Below are 21,288 nucleotides of genomic sequence, written 5' to 3'. Positions count from 1 at the left end.
GTTATCCTCATAACCTTACTCTTTCCTGTATTCACCTTTAATTTTCTTCTTTTGCACACCCTACCAAATTCATCCACCAATCTCTGCAACTTCTCTTCAGAATCTCCCAAGAGCACAGTGTCATCAGCAAAGAGCAGCTGTGACAACTCCCACTTTGTGTGTGATTCTTTATCTTTTAACTCCACGCCTCTTGCCAAGACCCTCGCATTTACTTCTCTTACAACCCCATCTATAAATATATTAAACAACCACGGTGACATCACACATCCTTGTCTAAGGCCTACTTTTACTGGGAAAAAATTTCCCTCTTTCCTACATACTCTAACTTGAGCCTCACTATCCTCGTAAAAACTCTTCACTGCTTTCAGTAACCTACCTCCTACACCATACACTTGCAACATCTGCCACATTGCCCCCCTATCCACCCTGTCATACGCCTTTTCCAAATCCATAAATGCCACAAAGACCTCTTTAGCCTTATCTAAATACTGTTCACTTATATGTTTCACTGTAAACACCTGGTCCACACACCCCCTACCTTTCCTAAAGCCTCCTTGTTCATCTGCTATCCTATTCTCCGTCTTACTCTTAATTCTTTCAATTATAACTCTACCATACACTTTACCAGGTACACTCAACAGACTTATCCCCCTATAATTTTTGCACTCTCTTTTATCCCCTTTGCCTTTATACAAAGGAACTATGCATGCTCTCTGCCAATCCCTAGGTACCTTACCCTCTTCCATACATTTATTAAACAATTGCACCAACCACTCCAAAACTATATCCCCACCTGCTTTTAACATTTCTATCTTTATCCCATCAATCCCGGCTGCCTTACCCCCTTTCATTTTACCTACTGCCTCACGAACTTCCCCCACACTCACAACTGGCTCTTCCTCACTCCTACAAGATGTTATTCCTCCTTGCCCTATACACGAAATCACAGCTTCCCTATCTTCATCAACATTTAACAATTCCTCAAAATATTCCTTCCATCTTCCCAATACCTCTAACTCTCCATTTAATAACTCTCCTCTCCTATTTTTAACTGACAAATCCATTTGTTCTCTAGGCTTTCTTAACTTGTTAATCTCACTCCAAAACTTTTTCTTATTTTCAACAAAATTTGTTGATAACATCTCACCCACTCTCTCATTTGCTCTCTTTTTACATTGCTTCACCACTCTCTTAACCTCTCTCTTTTTCTCCATATACTCTTCCCTCCTTGCATCACTTCTACTTTGTAAAAACTTCTCATATGCTAACTTTTTCTCCCTTACTACTCTCTTTACATCATCATTCCACCAATCGCTCCTCTTCCCTCCTGCACCCACTTTCCTGTAACCACAAACTTCTGCTGAACACTCTAACACTACATTTTTAAACCTACCCCATACCTCTTCGACCCCATTGCCTATGCTCTCATTAGCCCATCTATCCTCCAATAGCTGTTTATATCTTACCCTAACTGCCTCCTCTTTTAGTTTATAAACCTTCACCTCTCTCTTCCCTGATGCTTCTATTCTCCTTGTATCCCATCTACCTTTTACTCTCAGTGTAGCTACAACTAGAAAGTGATCTGATATATCTGTGGCCCCTCTATAAACATGTACATCCTGAAGTCTACTCAACAGTCTTTTATCTACCAATACATAATCCAACAAACTACTGTCATTTCGCCCTACATCATATCGTGTATACTTATTTATCCTCTTTTTCTTAAAATATGTATTACCTATAACTAAACCCCTTTCTATACAAAGTTCAATCAAAGGGCTCCCATTATCATTTACACCTGGCACCCCAAACTTACCTACCACACCCTCTCTAAAAGTTTCTCCTACTTTAGCATTCAAGTCCCCTACCACAATTACTCTCTCACTTGGTTCAAAGGCTCCTATACATTCACTTAACATCTCCCAAAATCTCTCTCTCTCCTCTGCATTCCTCTCTTCTCCAGGTGCATACACGCTTATTATGACCCACTTCTCGCATCCAACCTTTACTTTAATCCACATAATTCTTGAATTTACACATTCATATTCTCTTTTCTCCTTCCATAACTGATCATTTAACATTACTGCTACCCCTTCCTTTGCTCTAACTCTCTCAGATACTCCAGATTTAATCCCATTTATTTCCCCCCACTGAAACTCTCCTACCCCCTTCAGCTTTGTTTCGCTTAGGGCCAGGACATCCAACTTCTTTTCATTCATAACATCAGCAATCATCTGTTTCTTGTCATCCGCACTACATCCACGCACATTTAAGCAACCCAGTTTTATAAAGTTTTTCTTCTTCTCTTTTTTAGTAATTGTATACAGGAGAAGGGGTTACTAGCCCATTGCTCCCGGCATTTTAGTCGCCTCATACGACACGCATGGCTTACGGAGGAAAGATTCTTTTCCACTTCCCCATGGACAATAGAAGAAATAAAAAAGAACAAGAGCTATTTAGAAAAAGGAGAAAAACCTAGATGTATGTATATATATATATGCATGTGCGTGTCTGTGAAGTGTGACCAAAGTGTTAGTAGGAGTAGCAAGATATCCCTGTTATCTTAGCGTGTTTATGAGACAGAAAAAGAAACCAGCAATCCTACCATCATGCAAAACAATTACAGGTTTTTGTTTCACAGTCATCTGGCAGGACGGTAGTACTTCCCTGGGTGGTTGCTGTCTACCAACCTACTACCTATATGTATGTATGTAACAATAATCTTTTTTGTTAACCCTTTCAGGGTTCAAGGCCCAAATCTGGAGTCACGCACCAGTGTCCAAGAATTTTCAAAAAAAAAATTTGTTATTTTTTCTTATGAAATCGTAGAGAATCTTTTTGTGAAGGTAATAAAACAAAAAGTACGAAATTTGGTGGAAAATTGACGAAATTATGCTCTCGCGAATTTTTATGTGTCAGCGATATTTACGAATCGGCGATTTTGCCGACTTTGACTCCCATTTTAGGTCAATTACATTATTCCAATCAACCAAATTCTTAGCTATTTCACTAGTATTACTTCTATTCTATCGATTGAGCACAAGAAATCGCCAAGTCAACTGTTTCAACTACAAAATAAAGTGATCGGAAATTGTTAATTTGGCCAATTTAACACAAAGTTCAAAATATTCCAATTTCAAAATAGGGTCCAGAATAAACAATGTAGGCATTCCTAGCACTAAACTAACATTTCCTCTGTTCATTAGTTATGTTTTGAGGCTTTACAAATAAATTCCATTTTGATTTTTTATTCACATAATGAATTTTTATTCACACCAAAAAATAGAAGATTTACTGTTATGCAATACTGTAATAATTGTATAAATATCATCACCATATTTGTGAATGTATATTAGACCCACCAGCTGATGTGTATTAGACGTGTGAGGTCGTTTGTTTACTCTTGAATATCGGCAAAAATTTAACATTTCCGCTACTTTGAGCTCAGTTTCAAGCCATTTCCAGTGCTAAAACCAATCAAAATCATCTCTATTTCTGTAACATGTCTTCCATTCTATCAAATGAGACCAAGAAATCGCAAATACAACTATAAAAAACATACGAAAAAACACTGCAAAGTTGCTGTTTTAATCGAAAAATCATGATTTCAGTTTTTTCTCTCATTATACACAGTGTGCTGCAGGATCTGTTTTATGTGGTGCACACATACCACATAGATGTATTCTCTCATATCTAGGCCCAAATGTACCACTCAGTTTATCAGAGTGAGCTGAGCTCATGGCGTAGATCTACGGTTTGGACACTCACCATAAAGCCGTAGATCTACGGGACGGACCCTGAAAGGGTTAAAGAAGGCAGTAAATGTTCAATAATAACCCACATGGAGTTACATCTAAACTGTCATATCTGAGCGCCTCTCCAAATACAGTGATTATGTATGAATGATGGTGATGGTGTTGAATGATGATGAAGGTTTTTTCTTTTTTTGGGGGGTTTTCTTTCTTTTTGGGTCACCCTGCCTCGGTGGGAAACAGCACGTGTTAAAAAAAAAAAAAAGTTGATCACCTCCTAGGATCATCTTCAGCAGATGAAGAGGATCCCAGAAGGAAATCTAAATATACAGACTAATTAATCATCTAAGTTTGTCTCCAAGTGGGTTATTATTGAGCACTAACAAGTGTTCATTACACTTTAGTTATCCAACGCTGTAGATGTCTGCTTAGAAACATACTTTTTGGGGCAGCTGTTTGCCTTGCTGTTCCAGCTCCTTCACAAATTCTGGGGGAAGCAGTTCTTCCTCTCCAAGTTTCCACCAACTATCACATCCATGTTTGAGCAACACTTTTGCCACATGTTCAACAATACATCTGAAATGGTAATCAAACTGTGAATATACATAAATGGGAGAAAACATTACAAAATACCACTGAAGCTTACTTCAGGATAACTAAATGTTATGATATCTTTCTTTTCTTTTCAACAAACTGGCCCTATCCCATCGGGGCAGGGTGACCTAAAAAGAAAAAATAAAGTTTCCCTTAGTCACCTCTTACAACATGCATGGCTTACGGAGGAACAATTCTGTTCTACTTCCCCATGGAGATAAGAGGAAATAAACAAGAACAAGAACTAGAAAGCAAATAGTAGAAGAAAACCCAGAGGGGTGTGTATATATATGCTTGTCTATGCATGTGCAGTGTGACCTAAGTATAAGTAGCAAGACATACCTGAAACCTTGCATGTTTATGAGACAGAAAAAAGACACCAGCAATCCTACCATCATGTAAAACAATTACTACAGGTTTCCACTTTACATTCACTTGGCAAGATGGCAGTACCTCCCTGGGCAGCTGCTGTCCAGCAACCTACTACCTATCTTATATAACATAACAATACATGCTATACATTCATTGACAAACTATGCTAGTGACTTTCTTTTATGCCTAATAACATTTTATTACATGTAAACTACATTACCTGCAGAAAATAAATAAATTATTTTGTAGTACTTGTATAAAAAATAACAAAAGATTATTTACTAATATTGCTGAAATATTCTACTGATATATTATAGCTTGCATTATCTTAAAGAGAGCTCTTTCATTACTTACATATAATGTGGGGCAATTAAAGTCTGCTCCTCAATTGTAAGAATATAACAATACTGCCTAAAGAACTCCCATTCTTGTCTATGTGTATCTAATGGAATATTTTCCCAAAGAATAATGTGTAGTTCATCTAAACATAATAACTGCATTATTTAATGCATGCCAAGGTGTGATGGAAATCTGTTGCTTAAGTACAGATCTTCTTCTTTCAACATACCGGCTGTATCCCACCGGAGCAGGGTGGTCCAAAAAGAAAAACGAAAGTTTCTCTTTTTAACTTTAGTAATATATATAGAAGGGGTTACTAGCCTCTTCCTCCCAGCATTGTGGTCACCTCTTACAACAAACATGTCATACGGAGGAAAAATCCTGTTACACTTCCCCATGGAGATAAGAAATAAACAAAAACAAGAACTAGTAGGAAAAATAGAAGAAAACCCTGATGGTGTGTATATACAGTGGACCCCCGCCTTACAAACGCATCACGTTACGTTATATCCGCCATACGAAGCATTTGAACGCAAAATTTTTGCCTCGCCTCACGATAAAAAACTTGCCTTGCGTGATTTGTCTGGGACGCGTCTCGCGTGTGGCCTCAGCGCCAGTGTTTACAAGCCAGCTAGTGCAGTCGCACCTACACATACATTTGGTACATTTCACATTATCCCTGTGTTTTTAGTGCTTGTAATTGCAAAATAAGTCACCATGGACCCCAAGAAAGCTTCTAGTGCCATCCTTGTGGTAAAAAGGGCGAGAATTAGTATGGAATTGAAAAAAGAGATTAAGGAAATGTGTGCAAAGTGGGTTGAACTGCAAACCTTTACGGATGAAAATCACCCTGACACAGCTATTGCAAGCCGTGTTGGCAACCTGTACAATGACAATATTATGGCCCATTTTAGGAAAGTCTTAAAGGAACGGGAGGTATAGAGCTCTATGGACAGATCTGTTGTGTGACAGAGGTCCAGTGACTCCCAAGCTGTTCTTAGTGGCATTAAAAGAAGAAGGGAAGTAACCCCGGAAAAGGACTTGCTACCTCAAGTCCTAATGGAAGGGGATTCCCCTTCTAAACAAAAACTTCCACACTCTCCCTGCCTCCCATCCCATCAATCATCACCAGATCTTCAATAAAGGTAAGTGTCATGTATTCTATTCTTAGCAGAGTAGTAACTGTGCATGTCTTCTTCAGTTTGTGTGTATTAAAATTAATATTTCATGTGGTAAAAATTTTTTTTTTTCATACTTTGGGGTGTCAGGAACGGAATAATTTGATTTCCATTATTTCTTATGGGGAAAATTAATTCGGCTATAGATAATTTTGGCTTATGATGAGCTCTCAGGAACAGATTAATATCGTAAGGCAGGGGTCCACTGTATATGTTTGTACATGAATGTGTAGTGTGACCTATGTGTAAGTAGAAGTAGCAAGACATATCTGAAATCTTGCATGTTTATGAGACAGAAAAAAGACACCAGCAATCTTACCATCAAATTATATAATACACACACAAATATAAAAGTATGCAACTCACTGGCACATGATTCCAAATCAACACAGCACCTACAGTATGTGTGCACATTCCAACTAGTCCAAGACTCCACAAAATACAGTGCATAGACACCAACATGGCAAATGAAAGACAAAGTTCATTCAATCCTAGAATAGGCTCAGTCCACCAAGCTGGGCAAATACAAAGTCCACTCACTACATAAAATCTACACCAGACAGTGCAATATAACAAATAGAAGTGAGTCAGTCACTCCCAAGACAGTGTACTCCAAATAAGCACCCTTGATGCAGCTGTCCTGTGTGTCCACACAGGACAGCTGCATCAAGAAACTAAGTCACAAACCCGCAGAGATGTGTCAAACTCAGATGCTGTATGACCTAGAAGGGTTTAGCATTTATTTATTCAATATATTAAAAACTTCCAGTAAAAGTTGGTCTTAGACAGGGATGTGTGATGTCACCATGGTTGTTTAACATATTTATAGATGGGGTTGTAAAATAAGTATATGCTAAGGTGTTGGGGAGAAGGGTGGGATTAAATTATGGGGAATCAAATACAAAATGGGAGTTGACACAGTTACTTTTTGCTGATGATACTGTGCTTTTGGGGGATTCTAAAGAAAAGATGCACAGGTTAGTGGATGAGTTTGGAAGGGTATGTAAAGGTAGAAAGTTGAAAATGAACAAAGATAAGAATAAGGTGATGAGGGTATCAAACAATTTAGATAAAAGAAAATTGGATATCACACTGGAGGGAGGGAGTATGTTAGAAGGGAATGTTTTCAGATATTTGGGAGCTGACTTGTCAGTGGACGGGTTTATGAAGGATGAGGTTAACCATAGAAGTGATGAAGGAAAAAGGTGAGTGGTGCATTGAGGTATCTGTGGAGACAAAGAATGTTATCCATGGAAGCAAAGAAGGGAATGTACGAGAGTATAGTGGTACCAACACTCTTACATGGGTGTGACGCATGGGTTGTAAATGCTGCAGCGAGCAGGTGGCTGGAGTCTGTGGAGAAGTCATGTCTAAGGGTAATATGTGGTGTAAATATTATGCAGAGAATTTGTAGTGTGGAAATTAGGAGGAGGTGTGGAGTTACTAAAAGTATTAGTCAAAGGGCTGAAGAGGGGCTGTTGAGGTGGTTTGGTCATTTAGAGAGAATCGAACAAGGCAGTATGACTTGGAGAGTGCATGAATCTGTAAGAGAAGGAAGGCGTGGTAGGGGTTAGCCCTGAAAAGGGTGGAGGGAGGGGGTAAAGGAAGTTTTGTGGGTGAGGGGCTTGGACTTCCAGCGTGTGTGAGCGTGTTAGATAGGAGTGAATAGAGACAAATGGTTTTTGGGACCTGACAAGCTGTTGGAGTGTGAGCAGGGTAACATTTTGTAAAGAGATTCAGGGAAACTGGTTAGCCAGACTTGAGTCCTGGAAATGAAAAGTGCAATGCCTGCTTTAACCCTTTGAGGATCCAAATCTCAGAGTGACAGCCAAGGTCCAAGAATTTAAAAAAAAAAATTTTGTTATTTTTTCTCATGAAATGGTAGAGAGACTTTTTCTGAAGGTAATAAAACAAAAAGTACAAAATTTGATGGAAAACTGATGAAATTACACTCTAGCAAATTTGGCTTCATCATCGATATTTACGCATCAATGATTTTGCCGACTTTGACTTCCATTTTAGGCCAAATTCTTAGCTATTTCGTTAGTATTATGTACTTCTATTTTATCGACTGAGCACAAGAAATCGCCCAGTCAACTGTTTCAACTACCCAATAAAGTGACCAGAAATTGGTAATTTGGCCAATTTAACACAAAATTCAAAATATTCCAATTTCAAAATAGGGTCCAGAATAAACAATGCAGGCATTCCTGGCACTAAACTAACATTTCCTCTGTTCATTAGTTGCATTTTCAGGCTTTACAAATGAATTCTACTATTATTTTTTATTCACATTTTTTTTTTTTTTTTAACAAGTCGGCCGTCTCCCACCGAGGCAGGGTGACCCAAAAAAGAAAGAAAATCCCCAAAAAGAAAATACTTTCATCATCATTCAACACTTTCACCACACTCACACATTATCACTGTTTTTGCAGAGGTGCTCAGAATACAACAGTCTAGAAGCATACACATATAAAGATACACAACATATCCCTCCAAACTGCCAATATCCCAAACCCCTCCTTTAAAGTGCAGGCATTGTACTTCCCATTTCCAGGACTCAAGTCCGACTATATGAAAATAACCGGTTTCCCTGAATCCCTTCACTAAATATTACCCTGCTCACACTCCAACAGATCGTCAGGTCCCAAGTACCATTCGTCTCCATTCACTCCTATCTAACACGCTCACGCACGCTTGCTGGAAGTCCAAGCCCCTCGCCCACAAAACCTCCTTTACCCCCTCTCTCCAACCCTTTCGAGGACGACCCCTACCCCGCCTTCCTTTCCCTATAGATTTATATGCTTTCCATGTCATTCTACTTTGATCCATTCTCTCTAAATGACCAAACCACCTCAACAACCCCTCTTCTGCCCTCTGACTAATACTTTTATTAACTCCACACCTCCTAATTTCCACACTCCGAATTTTCTGCATAATATTTACACCACACATTGCCCTTAAACAGGACATCTCCACTGCCTCCAACCGTCTCCTCGCTGCTGCATTTACCACCCAAGCTTCACACCCATATAAAAGTGTTGGTACTACTATACTTTCATACATTCCCTTCTTTGCCTCCATAGATAACGTTTTTTGACTCCACATATACCTCAGAGAATTCGTAGTTTGGAAGTTAGGAGGAGGTGCGGGATTACCAAAACTGTTGTCCAGAGGGCTGAGGAAGGGTTGTTGAGGTGGTTCGGACATGTAGAGAGAATGGAGCGAAACAGAATGACTTCAAGAGTGTATCAGTCTGTAGTGGAAGGAAGGCGGGGTAGGGGTCGGCCTAGGAAGGGTTGGAGGGAGGGGGTAAAGGAGGTTTTGTGTGCGAGGGGCTTGGACTTCCAGCAGGCATGCGTGAGCGTGTTTGATAGGAGTGAATGGAGACAAATGGTTTTTAATACTTGACGTGCTGTTGGAGTGTGAGCAAAGTAACATTAATGAAGGGATTCAGGGAAACCGGCAGGCCGGACTTGAGTCCTGGAGATGGGAAGTACAGTGCCTGCACTCTGAAGGAGGGGTGTTAATGTTGCAGTTTAAAAACTGTAGTGTAAAGCACCCTTCTGGCAAGACAGTGATGGAGTGAATGATGGTGAAAGTTTTTCTTTTTCGGGCCACCCTGCCTTGGTGGGAATCGGCCGGTGTGATAAGAAGATATACCTCAATGCATCACTCACCTTTTTTCCCTCATCAATTCTATGATTAACCTCATCCTTCATAAATCCATCCGCCGACACGTCAACTCCCAAGTATATGAAAACATTCTCTTCTTCCATACTCCTCCTCCCCAATTTGATATCCAATTTTTCTTTATCTAAATCATTTGACACCCTCATCACCTTACTCTTTTCTATGTTCACTTTCAGCTTTCTACCTTTACACACACTCCCAAACTCATCCACTAACCTTTGCAATTTTTCTTTAGAATCTCCCATAAGCACAGTATCATCAGCAAAAAGTAACTGTGTCAATTCCCATTTTGAATTTGATTCCCCAAAATTTAATCCCACCCCTCTCCTGAACACCCTAGCATTTCCTTCCTTTACAATCCCATCTATAAATATATTAAACAACCATGGTGACATTACACATCCCTGTCTAAGACCTACTTTTACCGGGAAATAGTCTCCCTCTCTTCTACACACCCTAACCTGAGCCTCACTATCCTCATAAAAACTCTTTACAGCATTTAATAACTTACCACCTATTCCATATACTTGCAACATCTGCCACATTGCTCCTCTATCCACTCTATCATATGCCTTTTCTAAATCCATAAATGCAATAAAAACTTCCCTACCTTTATCTAAATACTGTTCACATATATGCTTCAATGTAAACACTTGATCTACACATCCCCTACCCACTCTGAAACCTCCTTGCTCATCCGCAATCCTACATTCTGTCTTACCTCTAATTCTTTCAATTATAACCCTACCGTACACTTTTCCTGGTATACTCAGTAAGCTTATTCCTCTATAATTTTTACAGTCTCTTTTGTCCCCTTTCCCTTTATATAAAGGGACTATACATGCTCTCCGCCAATCCCTAGGTACCTTCCCCTCTTTCATACATTTATTGAACAAAAGTACCAACCACTCCAACACTATATCCCCCCCTGCTTTTAACATTTCTGTCATGATCCCATCAGTTCCAGCTGCTTTACCCCCTTTCATTTTACGTAATGCCTCACGTACCTCCCCCACACTTACATTCTGCTCTTCTTCACTCCTAAAAGATGGTATACCTCCCTGACCAGTGCATGAAATTACTGCCTCTGTTTCTTCCTTAACATTTAAAAGTTCCTCAAAATATTCTCGCCATCTACCTAATACCTCCATCTCCCCATCTACTAACTCCCCTACTCTGTTTTTAACTGACAAATCCATATTTTCCCTTGGCTTTCTTAACTTGTTTAACTCACTCCAAAATTTTTTCTTATTTTCATTAAAATTTCTTGACAGTGCCTCTCCCACTCTATCATCTGCTCTCCTTTTGCACTCTCTCACCACTCTCTTTACCTTTCTTTTACTCTCCATATATTCTGCTCTTCTTATAACACTTCTGCTTTGTAAAAACCTCTCATAAGCTACCTTTTTCTCTTTTATCACACCCTTTACTTCATCATTCCACCAATCACTCCTCTTTCCTCCTGCACCCTCCCTCCTATAACCACAAACTTCTGCCCCACATTCTAATACTGCATTTTTAAAACTATTCCAACCTTCTTCAACCCCCTCATTACTCATCTTTGCACTATCCCACCTTTCTGCCAATAGTCGCTTATATCTCACCCGAACTTCCTCCTCCCTTAGTTTATACACTTTCACCTCCCTCTTACTTGTTGTTGCCACCTTCCTCTTTTCCCATCTACCTCTTACTCTAACTGTAGCTACAACTAAATAATGATCCGATATATCAGTTGCCCCTCTATAAACATGTACATCCTGGAGCCTACCCATCAACCTTTTATCCACCAATACATAATCTAATAAACTACTTTCATATTTATTTATCCTCTTTTTCATAAAATATGTATTACTTATTACCAAATTTCTTTCTACACATAGCTCAATTAAAGGCTCCCCATTTACATTTACCCCTGGCACCCCAAATTTACCTACTACTCCCTCCATAACATTTTTACCCACTTTAGCATTGAAATCCCCAACCACCATTACTCTCACACTTGATTCAAAACTCCCCATGCATTCACTCAACATTTCCCAAAATCTCTCTCTCTCTCCTCTACACTTCTCTCTTCTCCAGGTGCATACACGCTTATTATAACCCACTTTTCACATCCAATCTTTATTTTACTCCACATAATGCTTGAATTAATACATTTATAGTCCCTCTTTTCCTGCCATAGCTTATCCTTCAACATTATTGCTACTCCTTCTTTAGCTCTAACTCTATTTGAAACCCCTGACCTAATCCCATTTATTCCTCTCCACTGAAACTCTCCCACCCCCTTCAGCTTTGTTTCACTTAAAGCCAGGACATCCAGCTTCTTCTCATTCATAACATCCACAATCATCTCTTTCTTATCATCTGCACAACATCCACGCACATTCAGACTTCCCACTTTGACAATTTTCTTCTTCTTATTCTTTTTAGTAATCTTTACAGGAAAAGGGGTTACTAGCCCATTGTTCCCGGCATTTTAGTTGACTTTTACAACACGCATGGCTTACGGAGGAAAGATTCTTATTCCATTTCCCCATGGATATAAAAGGAAAATTAATAAGACCAAGAACTATTACGATAAAATCAAAGAAAACTCAGATGAGTGTGTATAAATAAATGTGTATATGTATGTGTAGTGTGACCTAAGTGTAAGTAGAAGTAGCAAGACATGCCTGTAATCTTGCATATTTATGAGACAGACAAAAGACATCAGCAATCCTACCATCATGTAAAACAATCACAGGCTTTCGTTTTACACTCACTTGGCAGGACGGTAGTACCTCCCTGAGTGGTTGCTGTCTACCAACCTATTACCAAAAAATAGAAGATTTACTGTTATGCAATATTGTAATAAGTGTATAAATAATATCAGTACATTCGTGAATGTATATTAGACCCACCAGCTTATGCGTATTAGACCCGTGATATCATTTGTTTACACTTGAACATCGGAAAAAATTGAACATTTCCACTACTCTGAGCTCAGTTTCAAGGTACTTTCAGTAATAAAACCAATCATCATCATCTTACTTCTGTAATATATCTTCCATTCTATCAAATGAGACCAAGAAATAGCGAATACATCTGTAAAAAACATATGACAAACATCGTAAAGTTGCTGCTTTAATCCAAAATCATGGTAGCAGTTTTTCCTCTTATTATGCACTGCATGCTGCAGGATGTGTTTTATGTGGTGCACACTTACCAAATAAATGTATTTTCTCATATCGAGGCCCAAATTTACCGCTCACAGCTTATCTGAGTGAGCTGAGCTCATGGCGTAGAACTACAGCTTGGACCCTGGCTTCAAAGCAGTAGAAATATGGGATGGACCCTCAAAGGGTTAAAGGAGGGGGTTTAGGATACTGGCAGTTTGGAGGGACATTTAAACTGTCATATTTGAGCCCCTCTGCAAAGACAGTGATTATATATGAATGAAGATGAAAGTTGTTTTTCTTTCTTTTCTGGGTTTCTCTTTCTTTTTTTGGGTCACCCTGCCTTGATGAGAAACAGCTGACATGTTAAAAAAAATTAAAAAGTCAAACTAAGAGCATAGTAAATCTGCACAGGACTCAGTGCTAACAGACCCCACAATGACGAAGTTATATTTTTGTGAAAATGCTGCAGCATTTTCTGGATACAGTACTCTGAACAAAGTCAGAGTGATAATAAGTCCTAGTGGCAACAATGTCATTAAAATGATAGAGTTTACAATATGGACATAGACTGTAAACACAAAACAATGCAGGAATTCTATGTCCCAAAACTGACATTGTGTAATGAAGATATCTGTACATGAGGTAATGTTAACTGGAGACAGAGTAACAACAGACTGTATCCTCTCCAGGAAACAACGAAGTGCCTTCTGCCTCTCTCTCTCTGAGACAAATGAGGGAGGGTTGGACAGTGTAGCTGGCAGCTGCAGCTGTTCCCACTGCTTAATTATACAGTCATTTGCATTAGGTGGCAACACCACCTAATTTGGGGTGCCAGGGGTAAATGTAAATGGGGAGCCTTTAATTGAGCTATGTGTAGAAAGAGATTTGGTAATAAGTAATACATATTTTATGAAAAAGAGGATAAATAAATATACAAGGTATGATGTAGCACGTAATGAAAGTAGTTTATTAGATTATGTATTAGTGGATAAAAGGTTGATGGGTAGGCTCCAGGATGTACAAGTTTATAGAGGGGCAACTGATATATCGGATCATTATTTAGTTGTAGCTACAGTTAGAGTAAGAGGTAGATGGGAAAAGAGGAAGGTGGCAACAACAAGTAAGAGGGAGGTGAAAGTGTATAAACTAAGGGAGGAGGAAGTTCAGGTGAGATATAAGCGACTATTGGCAGAAAGGTGGGCTAGTGCAAAGATGAGTAGTGGGGGGGGTTGAAGAGGGTTGCAATAGTTTTAAAAATGCAGTATTAAAATGTGGGGCAGAAGTTTGTGGTTATAGGAGGGTGGGGGCAGGAGGAAAGAGGAGTGATTGGTGGAATGATGAAAAAAGGGTGTGATAAAAGAGAAAAAGGTAGCTTATGAGAGGTTTTTACAAAGCAGAAGTGTTATAAGAAGAGCAGAGTATATGGAGAGTAAAAGAAAGGTAAAGAGAGTGGTGAGAGAGTGCAAAAGGAGAGCAGATGATAGAGTGGGAGAGGCACTGTCAAGAAATTTTAATGAAAATAAGAAAAAATTTTGGAGTTAAACAAGTTAAGAAAGCCTAGGGAAAGTATGGATTTGTCAGTTAAATACAGAGTAGGGGAGTTAGTAGATGGGGAGATGGAGGTATTAGGTAGATGGCGAGAATATTTTGAGGAACTTTAAATGTTAAGGAAGAAACAGAGGCAGTAATTTCATGCACTGGTCAGGGAGGTATACCATCTTTTAGGAGTGAAGAAGAGCAGAATGTAAGTGTGGGGGAGGTACGTGAGGCATTACGTAAAATGAAAGGGGGTAAAGCAGCTGGAACTGATGGGATCATGACAAGAAATGTTAAAAGCAGGGGGGGGTATAGTGTTGGAGTGGTTGGTACTTTTGTTTAATAAATGTATGAAAGAGGGGAAGGTACCAAGGGATTGGCAGAGAGCATGTATAGTCCCTTTATATAAAGGGAAAGGGGACAAAAGAGACTGTAAAAATTATAGAGGATTAAGTTTACTGAGTATACGAGAAAAAGTGTACGGTAGGGTTATAATTGAAAGAATTAGAGGTAAGACAGAATGTAGGATTGCGGATGAGCAAGGAGGTTTCAGAGTGGGTAGGGGATGTGTAGATCAAGTGTTTACATTGAAGCATATATGTGAACAGTATTTAGATAAAGGTAGGGAAGTTTTTATTGCATTTATGGATTTAGAAAAGGCATATGATAGAGTGGATAGCAATGTGGCAGATGTTGCAAGTATATGGAATAGGTGGTAAGTTATTAAATGCTGTAAAGGGTTTTTATGAGGATAGTGAGGCTCAGGTTAGGGTGTGTAGAAGAGAGGGAGACTACTTCCCGGTAAAAGTAGGTCTTAGACAGGGATGTGTAATGTCACCATGGTTGTTTAATATATTTATAGATGGGGTTGTAAAGGAAGTAAATGCTAGGGTGTTCGGGAGAGGGGTGGGATTAAATTTTGGGGAATCAAATTCAAAATGGGAATTGACACAGTTACTTTTTGCTGATGATACTGTGCTTATGGGAGATTCTAAAGAAAAATTGCAAAGGTTAGTGGATGAGTTTGGGAATGTGTGTAAAGGTAGAAAGTTGAAAGTGAACATAGAAAAGAGTAAAGTGATGAGGGTGTCAAATGATTTAGATAAAGAAAAATTGGATATCAAATTGGGGAAGAGGAGTATGGAAGAAGTGAATGTTTTCAGATACTTGGGAGTTGACGTGTCGGCGGATGGATTTATGAAGGATGAGGTTAATCATAGAATTGATGAGGGAAAAAAGGCGAGTGGTGCGTTGAGGTATATGTGGAGTCAAAAAACGTTATCTATGGAGGCAAAGAAGGGAATGTATGAAAGTATAGTAGTACCAACACTCTTATATGGGTGTGAAGCTTGGGTGGTAAATGCAGCAGCGAGGAGACGGTTGGAGGCAGTGGAGATGTCCTGTTTAAGGGCAATGTGTGGTGTAAATATTATGCAGAAAATTCGGAGTGTGGAAATTAGGAAAAGGTGTGGAGTTAATAAAAGTATTAGTCAGAGGGTAGAAGAGGGGTTGTTGAGGTGGTTTGGTCATTTAGAGAGAATGGATCAAAGTAGAATGACATGAAAAGCATATAAATCTATAGGGGAAGGAAGGCGGGGTAGGGGTCGTCCTCGAAAGGTTTGGAGAGAGGGAGTAAAGGAGGTTTTGTGGGCAAGGGGCTTGGCCTTCCAGCAAGCGTGTGTGAGCGTGTTAGATAGGAGTGAATGGAGACGAATGGTACTTGGGACCTGACGATCTGTTGGAGTGTGAGCAGGGTAATATTTAGTGAAGGGATTCAGGGAAACCGGTTATTTTCATATAGTCGGACTTGAGTCCTGGAAATGGGAAGTACAATGCCTGCACTTTAAAGGAGGGGTTTGGGATATTGGCAGTTTGGAGGGATATGCTGTGTATCTTTACATGTGTATGCTTCTAAACTGTTGTATTCTGAGCACCTCTGCAAAAACAGTGATAATGTGTGAGTGTGGTGAAAGTGTTAAATGATGATGAAAGTATTTTCTTTTTGGGGATTTTCTTTCTTTTTTGGGTCACCCTGCCTCGGTGGGAGACGGCCGACTTGTTGAAAAAAAAAAAAAAATCTCATATACAAATATAGGAATAGCAGAGAAAATAATATGATATTCAACAAAGCTCTGGGTATTGTCTCAGTTGTCAGGTAATGAAAAGTATTCCTTTGCTATAATGATACACATAAACAGAACAGTAAGTAACTTCTCCATGTGCCTTTTAATCTTCTCTCTTACTGTATGGCATAACAGCATATGATTATCTTTACCATTTCTTGCTTTCATGGGACAGGAAGGCATTCACTCAAAATGGGTGAAAAAAATAATGTTGAAGAGAACATTAAAGATATATAATTAATATAACTTAAAGGTAGTAGGTTGGTAGACAGCAACCACCCAGGGAGGTACTACCATCCTGCCAAGTGGGTGTAAAACGAAAGCCTGTAATTGTTTTACATGATGATAGGATTGCTGATGTCCATTTTTCAGTCTCATAAACATGCAAGATTTCAGGTACGTCTTGCTACTTCTACTTACACTTAGGTCATACTACACATACATGTACAAGCATATATATACACACCCCTCTGGGTTTTCTTTCTAGTTCTTGTCCTTGTTTATTTCCTCTTACCTCCATGGAAAAGTGGAACAGAATTCTTCCTCCGTAAGCCATGCGTGTTGTAAGAGGCGACTAAAATGCCAGGAGCAAGGGGCTAGTAACCCCTTCTCCTGTATATATTACTTAATGTAAAAGGAGAAACTTTCGCTTTTCCTTTTGGGCCACCCCGCCTCGGTGGGATACGGCTGGTTTGTTGAAAGAAGAAAAAGAGATAAGACAGACAGTAGGATTGCAGATGAGCAGGGAGGCTTAAGAATGGGTAGGGGATGTGTAGATCATGAGTTTACATTGAAGTATATATTCTTTCTTTCTTTCAACACATCGGCCGTATCCCACCAAGGCAGGGTGGCCCAAAAGGAAAAACGAAAGTTTCTCCTTTTACATTTAGTAATATATACAGGAGAAGAGGTTACTAGCCCCTTGCTCCCGGCATTTTAGTCGCCTCTTACAACACGCATGGCTTACGGAGGAAGAATTCTATTCCACTTCCCCATGGAGATGAAGTATATATATGAACAGCATTTACATAAAGGTAGGGAAGTTTTCATTGCATTTATGGATTTAGAAAAGGCATATGATAGAGTAGATAGGGGAGCTATGTGGCAGATGTTGCAAGTGTATGGAACAGGTAGTAAGTTACTAAATGCTGTAAAGAGTTTTTATGAGGATAGTGAGGCTCAGGTTAGGGTGTGTAGGAGAGCAGGAGATTACTTCCCAGTAAAAGTAGGTCTTAGACTGGGATGCGTAACGTCACCATGATTGTTTAACATATTTATAGACGAGGCTGTAAAAGAAGTAAACGCTAGGGTGTTGGTGAGACTGGTGGGATTAAATTATAAGGAGTCAAAAACAAAATCCTAGGTAGTAGATTGGTAGACAGCAACCACCCAGGCAGGTACTACCATCCTGCCTAGTGAGTGTAAAACAAAACCCTGGAATTGTTTTACATAATGATAGGATTGCTGGTGTCTTCTTTCTGTCTCATAAACATGCAAGATTTCAGGTACATCTTGCTACTTCTACTTACACTTAGGTCACACAATACATGCATGTACAAGAATTTACATACACACCTCTCAGGGTTTTCTTCTGTTTTCTTACTTGTTCTTGTTTATTTCCTCTTATCTCCATGGGAAAGTGGAAAAGAATTCTACCTCCGTAAGCCATACACGTCATATGAGGCAACTAACATGCCAGGAGAAAGGAACTAGTAACCCCTTCTCCTGTATATATAACTAAATTTAAAAGGAGAAACTTTCATTTTTCCTTTTGGGCCACCCTGCCTCGGTGGGATACGGCCAGTTTGTTGAAAGAAGAAATACAAAATGGGAGTCCACACAACTACTTTTTGCTGATGATACTGTGCTTTTGGGGGATTCTAAAGAAAAGTTGCAAAGGTTAGTGGACGAGTTTGGGAGGGTGTGTAACAGTAGAAAGTTGAAAGTGAACATAAGGTGATGAGGATATCAAATGATTTAGATAAAGAAAAACTGGATATCACATTGGAGGGAGGGAGTATGGAAGAAGTGAATGTTTTCCGATATTTGGGAGTTGATTTTTCAGCAGATGGGTTTATGAAGGATGAGGTTAACCACAGAATTGATGAAGAAAAAAAGGCAAGTGGTGCGTTCAGGTATCTGTGGAGACAAAAAAATGTTATCCATGGAGGCAAAGAAGGGAATGTTTGAGATTATAGTGGTACCAATAGTCTTGTATGAGTGTGAAGTATGGGTTGTAAATGCTGCAGTGAGGAGGCGGCTGGAGGCAGTGTAGATGTCCTGTCTAAGGGCAATGTGTTGTGTAAATATTATGCAGAGAATTCATAGTGTGGAAATAAAGAGGTGTGGAGTTACTAAAAGTATTAGTCAGAGGGCTGTTGAGGTGGTTTGGTCATTTAGGGAATGGAACAAAGTAGAATGACTTGCAGAGCATATAAATCTGTAGGGAAATGAAGGCGGGGTAGGGGTCATCCCTGAAAAGATTGGAGAGAGGGGGTAAAGGAGGTTTAGTAGGCAAGGGGCCTGGACTTCCAGCAAGCATGTGTGAGTATGTTGGATAGGACTGAATGGAGACGAATGGTTTTTGTGACCTGACGAGTTGTTGAAGTGTGAGCAGGGTAATATTTTGTGAAGGGATTCAGGGAAACTGGTTAGCTGGACTTAAGTCCTGGAAATGGGAAGTACAATGCCTGTACTTTAAAGGAGGAGTTTGGGATATTGGCAGTTTGGAGAGACATCTAAACTGTCGTATCTGAGCATCTCTGCAAAGAGTGATATGTATGAGTGATGGTGAAAGTGTTGAATGATGATGAAAGTTTCATTTTGGGTCACCCTGCCTCAGTGGGAAATGGCCATGTTAAAAAAAAAAAAAGTTAAACCCATTCTTTAATAACACTTTCTGTACTCAGCATTGTGAAAGCTAGTACAGTACCACTACACTGGCAATATACTGTAGTCAGCAGTACTTCCACTATTTTGTAGACTAGGTGCAAAATATTCTGAGTGAAATGTCCTATAATGTAAATGTTTCCTTCTTTCCTAAGTAAATACTTCCACTTTCTCTACTGTTATGTACCCAATTAATAATACATCATTGAAATGCTCATCAGTTTTATTCTACATGTTCCATACATTGCCCACCTTCTAACCTTTCCTCTTTCTCCTTCCCTCAATTTCACAACTGTCTTTAATCACTATCATACCTCTCTCTTAGTACCACACTATTCATGTTCCTAAGGACAGAGAAGCAGCCAGTTAGCAAAAGAATAACTAAATGCAGTAATAAATGAGTGAGGATATATTTATACCTAGATACAACTGGGAGGCATGTTGTGGCATCATAGAAGACAGGGATAGGAACACCCCATACACGCTGACGGGAGATACACCAATAAGGTCGTCTCTCCAAAAGGCCAGTCATCCCTGCTTGGACACTACTAGGTAGGACTGATACATCTTTGAGGGCTGTCTAGGAAATAATACTTATATTAGACAAAATTATTATTTATCTACCAATTTTTGTACAATAGTGATACATCCCACAACTAATAAATTTAACATTCAGATTTCTTTCAATTCACTTACAAGTTCAATGCAAGTTCAAAATCAATTAATAAGATAGAGACTGTATCTAACATTAACTACACACTGATCCTACAAAGTAGCTTCCCTCCTAATGTCTCTGTCTTTTAAAAATGTCTAGGAGTAAACACATTATCCATGAAGTGATAATTGCTTCTAAGATTTGACAATATAACAGCTTGGTTTCTGCAAAACAGAGCAAATTTAAAACTGTCCAACCCTTCTAGGCAACCTGTTCACACTTCATTTCATTGACTAAGAGTCAAGAATATCAGCAAATGTTTCTGCAGTCAAATTAACAAAGCAGATAGCTTTAGATTTAATTAAAAAATATAAAGTAGCCAACAGCACCAACTAATCAGGAAATCAAGACGTATCTTGCTCACTTTCTAATTGCATGATTGCATTTGAAACTGATACAAAAACTACAGACTAAATATTACAGGAATACACAGAACATCTTACCAGAGCTTTCCCTTTTAAATTCTCAGTGTTGATGAACCACTGCTTTGATGCTCTAATAATTACTGGTTTCTTTGTTCTCCAGTCATAAGGATAAGAATGAGTGAAGTTATCTCTGGACAACAAGACTGATGGACCTCCAGACCCACCTGTCGCCACTGTCAGAAATATAAGAGAAACATGAACACCAAACATAGTCAATATAAAATGTAAAGATCATTTAAATACTGGTCCAGTAACAGAAAACATCTAAGTAAAGAAACAACACAAAATTACAGATGTACCAGTAAGTGTTGGGTGAGAGGGAGGTGATGCATAAGAAAAGGACAAACAGATTAGCATGGAAAAAGAATTGAAACTGCATAGCTAGAATAGATTTTGTGAAGGATAGCTTGCTCCATGAAGAACAAATATTGAATTAATTTCAAATTATCAGAAATTAAGGTACATATTTTTTTTATTTAACACATCAGTTGTTTCCCACCAAGGCTGGGTGATC

The 21,288-nt window shown here is 39.1% G+C and overlaps 1 protein-coding gene across 2 annotated transcripts in view; it reads right to left on the bottom strand.

Annotated features, from left to right (window-relative positions):
• The window catches only part of IleRS-m (Isoleucyl-tRNA synthetase, mitochondrial), a 106,232-nt gene that overhangs the window by 58,370 nt on the left and 26,574 nt on the right, over window positions 1-21,288 (bottom strand). For both annotated transcript variants that reach the window (XM_053775613.2, XM_053775614.2), the window contains exons 9-11: window positions 20,793-20,947; window positions 20,054-20,214; window positions 4,193-4,328 (exon numbers count right to left, since the gene is read on the bottom strand). In XM_053775613.2, the coding sequence (XP_053631588.1) occupies window positions 4,193-4,328; window positions 20,054-20,214; window positions 20,793-20,947 (452 nt within the window). The remainder of the gene's footprint in view (window positions 1-4,192; window positions 4,329-20,053; window positions 20,215-20,792; window positions 20,948-21,288) is intronic.

Source organism: Cherax quadricarinatus, chromosome 10, assembly GCF_038502225.1.
Source record: "Cherax quadricarinatus isolate ZL_2023a chromosome 10, ASM3850222v1, whole genome shotgun sequence".
Classification (NCBI taxonomy): Eukaryota; Metazoa; Arthropoda; class Malacostraca; order Decapoda; family Parastacidae; genus Cherax; species Cherax quadricarinatus.
The sequence above is the reverse complement of the archived record's forward strand: the minus strand, read 5'-3'. Positions and strand labels throughout refer to the sequence as shown.